At 38.7% G+C, this 4,827-nt stretch overlaps 1 protein-coding gene across 1 annotated transcript; it reads left to right on the top strand.

The window, feature by feature from the left end:
• The first annotated feature begins 387 nt into the window (after positions 1 to 387).
• On the top strand, positions 388 to 4,593 carry LOC137995612 (uncharacterized). Its single transcript, XM_068841139.1, has 11 exons — positions 388 to 1,043; positions 1,390 to 1,493; positions 1,705 to 1,820; positions 1,998 to 2,071; positions 2,236 to 2,348; positions 2,497 to 2,592; positions 2,968 to 3,060; positions 3,149 to 3,249; positions 3,656 to 3,793; positions 4,194 to 4,313; positions 4,420 to 4,593. The coding sequence occupies exons 1-11, from the start codon at positions 388 to 390 to the stop codon at positions 4,591 to 4,593; spliced, it is 1,785 nt and encodes a 594-aa protein (XP_068697240.1).
• Positions 4,594 to 4,827: the final 234 nt, after the last annotated feature.

Genomic DNA, 4,827 nt, shown 5'->3' with positions numbered 1-4,827 from the left:
GATGTAACTTTTTTTCCTGTGAAATAAATGTATTAGCATAAATTTCATACCCACAACTGGAAAAAATTTGTCTTTTGAAGGGAATTTGTGGTAGAAATGGGTTGAACAAGTAGCTCCGGTTTAGAAATATCGATCCCGCCGTTTCCACGAATTTGAACAGCCCGCCATTTCGCTCCAATCCGTCTCTGTCGAGGCTTCGCTACCAGTCCCAAGGAGTGATTTCTTCTTATTCCTGAGCCCACAATGATTACAAAAAACTATCTAGCAGTTGCCTATAAAATGTATGCGCCAAGGTCACATGTAGAGTGGCTGGCTGAAGCTTCAATATTAGTGCCATACTCGATCGAAGGGTTGGTTGTATCTCGGTGTTTATGTGTATCGTAAAACATGTTGACTATCGATATCCCACCTGATAAGAAGCGAAAAATAGAAAGAAATAAGCTTTCAAATTCGAAAAGGGATGCAAAGGACCGAAACCCTCATTTCAGCCTGACAGTGGAAGTCAAGAAGGGAGATGATGGTCGCTTGGAAGGTTTGTGCAGTCGACTCGATCGTGCCAAATCACTTCTTGGCATTGATCGGCGATCATCTTCCACGCAAAACACAGATCTTTTGGAGAAACTTCTCAACTGTTTTGAGTTGGTTACGCCTTCAGCGGTAAATCCGAAGCTTGGAACGTCTTCTGCATCATCATGTAAGATGAGGTCGACTCTAAGTGTGTCTCCATTCAGCTCACAACCTCAGCTGAGTTCAGCGGAATCCCTGGAACAAAAGAGACCTCGAAAAAGGCAGATCTATGTAGATGCTGCAGTTGATGATCCTTGCTTCGTTTGCACTGGCGAACCTCTAAAGTCGTTGATAAAGTATTTTTCCAGAGATTCCCAGTGTGAATTTTGTGGTGGAGAGTTCAAATTCTCAGCCTTGTCCTTTTCTCAGCAACGACACGTCTGTCGCTTGGAGTTGCCTTGTGTTGCCAACGATTCGGTAGTGTGGCTAAGCTCAGGGCTTCTTGGTCATCCTGCCAAGTATTCTGCAAATGTCAGGTGAGTAGCTTTATTTGCATCATTATTATAATTTTTCTTGGGTTGAAGGGGGGCTTTATTTTTCACTTACCAGACTTACAGGGAGCCAAATTCCAAACCTTTCAAGGCAAAACAATTATTGCGTTATTATTGAAGTGTCTCCCCCCCTTTTTTTTTGGTTGTTTTGGTTTCCTTTTGTTGTGAAAAAACGAATAGTAATAGTATTTGTAATAGACTTTTGCAAGCTTATTGGAGCTTATTCTAGGGAGATTCCTCGTTTGCGCCTGCCAGTTCTGTTGCAAATATCTCTCAAATGCTTTTTTCTTATATTTACTACTGCCTCACTTTCCTGAATTATTCTCTCTAGGATGGTGCATGCATTCACTTTCACGGGTCTCACTGAGACCCAATACCACAGTTTCAGTAAGGCAGCTGGGATGGCCTCTGTTATGGACAAGACTATTGATACAAGTGTGTGGACAAGACTATTGATACAAGTGTGTGGCTATCACCTTTTTCTGTTCTTGTCAAGTTGTGGACTTTAAAATTACATGCTGTAATGTTGCTGTTCACATTGCCTGTGCAGTTAAAAAGAGACCATTTCCAGATTTCTTGATTTGACAGAATAACATTGGATATATTGACATACCAGTACACATGAATGTCTTATTACATATTCTAGTTTACAAGGATAGCAGTTTTGGATACATTGGAACAGTGCATGATCTGGCCAAAAACTCTATGGAGGATGCAAGAAGGGACGTGCAAGGAACCCAGTATTATGCTGCAAATGGTGATGTAAGTAAACTTAGGCATAGAAACCAGAGAGATAACAGCACAGCTTAATAGTTGGTGTTGCTTATACTAGTAGCATATTTTCCCTACCAACTTAGGTGCTTAGGTCAAAATAGCATATTAGAGGTGTCAACTCATGTTTTCCAATTTCATTCTTCTTATTTGTGAATTTGTTTTCAGTGTATCATCACCGATGCTAGACATGACTCTAGTCGAGCAGCGATGCATTCTACTGTTTCAGCCATTTCCATAAGGTACAATTATTACATATGGCGGTGGATAATTCTCCTTTTGACTTGTTTTCCAGTATAAAAGCAGTAGAGTACGTTACTTTCGAATGGTGTTGTGGTCGTTACATTTACACACAAATAAAAAAAAAAAAGAAAATAAACATTACTATTTTCTTTTTTATGTCCAGCAACAAGAAAATAATTTCTGTTTGCAACTGGAGCAGGGCTGATGAAAGGAGTGCGCCATCCAGGGAACTTCCTATGACAAAGGAAATGGTAACAAACCTCACAGGAGTTCTAGGTACCTGTAAAATTTACTGTCAAAAGGCTCTGTTGACTGTCAGAGGAAATGAAAAGTTAACTTAATATTATGATTATGATGATGACGATGATGATGATGATGATGATGATTATTATTATTATTACTGTTACTATTATTATTCTCATAGCTCACAATGTGACTGAGGTGGCCTATGATTGTGTTGTTGCACTCAAAAATTGGTTTGAGGGAAGACGCATAAAAAATTCTTTTGATACTTGGCATGGTAATTTAAGTTTTAAATGGATAAACCATTAATGTTTGTATGAAAAAGTATAATTATAAATCTTCCATTGAGCTCTCTAGTTGGGGTACTTATCAATGTTTTATTTTCTAATTACAAGAACGTTGTGTCATGTAGTCTGGGGCTAGTGGATTTTGCTACACCCACTTCCTTTACACCCTGGGGTCAATCTCCATGAAATGTTACAGTTGTGCAGTGCAGTGCACCATTTATGAATTTCATTGTAAAGAATAACAAGGGGCAGTGAAGGAGAAGTGTGCTTATTTGAAAGGGGTTGCTTAATAGAGGATTTGATATAACATTATACAAGTATTTGATAATATTTTTACTGAATATTAAGTTCGCGTGTTTTGATAGGTACAAAAGGAGTTGTGCGTGATATGAAAAAAATATGTAGTGGAGCTCGGCGTGATGAGGGTATCAAATGGTTTACAGAGCTATCAGATAAAGGTAAGACAATGAAATAATCACAATGTTTAAATGGAGAATTTAATTTCTTTGCAGGAGATATGATAAGTACATGTTTCTTACTTGACAGCCAAAGCCACAAAGACGCATTTCTATTGGGCCATGCGCAATAATGATGGCACTGAAGCTGGTTTTCAGCACTACTTACTCAATGTCGTGGATCACTACCAGGTTTACAAACTTCTTGTATATGTTACTGGTAGCGATCAAATTCGAGTTATAATTTTGTAAACTAGGTTGATTCTCAGGTTCCGTTGTAGTTTAGCCTTAATTCATGAATAAGTAGGGCTACATGTAGAGAACCAAGGGAAATCGAGAAGCAACTTATGTTAACAATTTTAACCAGAATTTGATTGCTACCTGTGATATGTACTTAAATTAGTAGGCATTAGAGTTTGCTTTAGTTTCTCCTGCTAGTGCACAGTTATCTAAATCTCCAAATTAGTCTTTCTAGCATATTAGTCACGGCAGGTAGTATATCAAAGAACAACCTTATATCTAGCTCTTGTCCTTATGTTGCCTGCGAACAATTATTGTATTCCTTTGCTGATATCAATTGTAACCATGTTGCCCACAGGGAAAGCATGATGTATGCCACCAAACTTCGAGGTGCAAGGAAGATGGGTATGTCTGCAGTAAGAAGAAGGTGGCAGAAGCTTACACAGCTGCCATCATCAAAACTACCATCTATAAAAATCCATCTGACTATCTCCTGGTAAAGTTACAGTATTACTTTTGATTGATTGATTGATTGAATGTACAGCATTTTAATTGTAGAGAATTGGTACACTCCCTATTGTTGGTTTTCACTCACGTGATCAACAGCCATGTTTTTCAATGAAAACAAAAGAAAGCATTTGCATTATAATAGAGTTAAATTCCCAAAGGATTTGGTTGGGGCTCCAACATGGCCACCGTTCCTTTGTTTAGGGGCTCCTACATGGCCGCCAGGACGTCATGTGAAAACCGAGAATTGCGTTGAAAAAATAACCCTCTTATGGGGGTTAATGCTATTCCTTACAGAGGTCATTGATGGGGTAGATTTCTGCTTCTTTCAGTTGCATTGCTTGCGTAGTAGAATTCTTTGACTCAGACAAGCTTTTCTCTATTTTTAGTGTCGTGTCACATTCTACATTGAATCTTTTCACGTGGTGATTTTAATCTATGCCCCAAAGAGAATACACTTTGGTGATGAAACCTATGAGATGAGGGTGCATCTTGCTATACTAGATTGGGTATGTCCTAATGCCTACTTTTTTTGTTAGAACATCTGAGTAGGGGGCAGGGTGAAGGTAAAGGCACAAGAGTGAACAAATACATATGGTTTTTATTTAATGTCAGAATGAGAATGTTGGAAGAGACGTTTACTCAGTGCAGTACTATCAGCACTCACGTCATCCTGGAAGAATGGCCCCGACAAGACTTTTGAGACCAAAGACGTTTTTCTTCAGGGAAGCTATATGGAACTCATTGTTTCAACAAAATAAAATTTCAGCTGCTCCTCTTCCTCTTTGAGCAGGCTGGTTACATTAGCATCTTACATGGCAATGCTGAGAGGCTTTCCTTCTCAAAGAAATAATCCCCCTCAGTGTTATACAATTAGAACCTCCTTTTGCAGAAAATGCTGAGTTTTTTCTTACATTTTCTTTTAACTTTCAGATGCAGACTTTGTTGAGGGTGGAAAACAAAACAAAACAAACGGCTCTTTTAGGAGCCATCTCATTTTAAAAAGTCATTAGCCTCCTCATG

Source organism: Montipora foliosa, chromosome 3 (genome assembly GCF_036669935.1).
Source record: "Montipora foliosa isolate CH-2021 chromosome 3, ASM3666993v2, whole genome shotgun sequence".
Classification (NCBI taxonomy): Eukaryota; Metazoa; Cnidaria; class Anthozoa; order Scleractinia; family Acroporidae; genus Montipora; species Montipora foliosa.
Note: the sequence above shows the minus strand (reverse complement) of the source record. Positions and strands in the feature narration are given on the sequence as shown.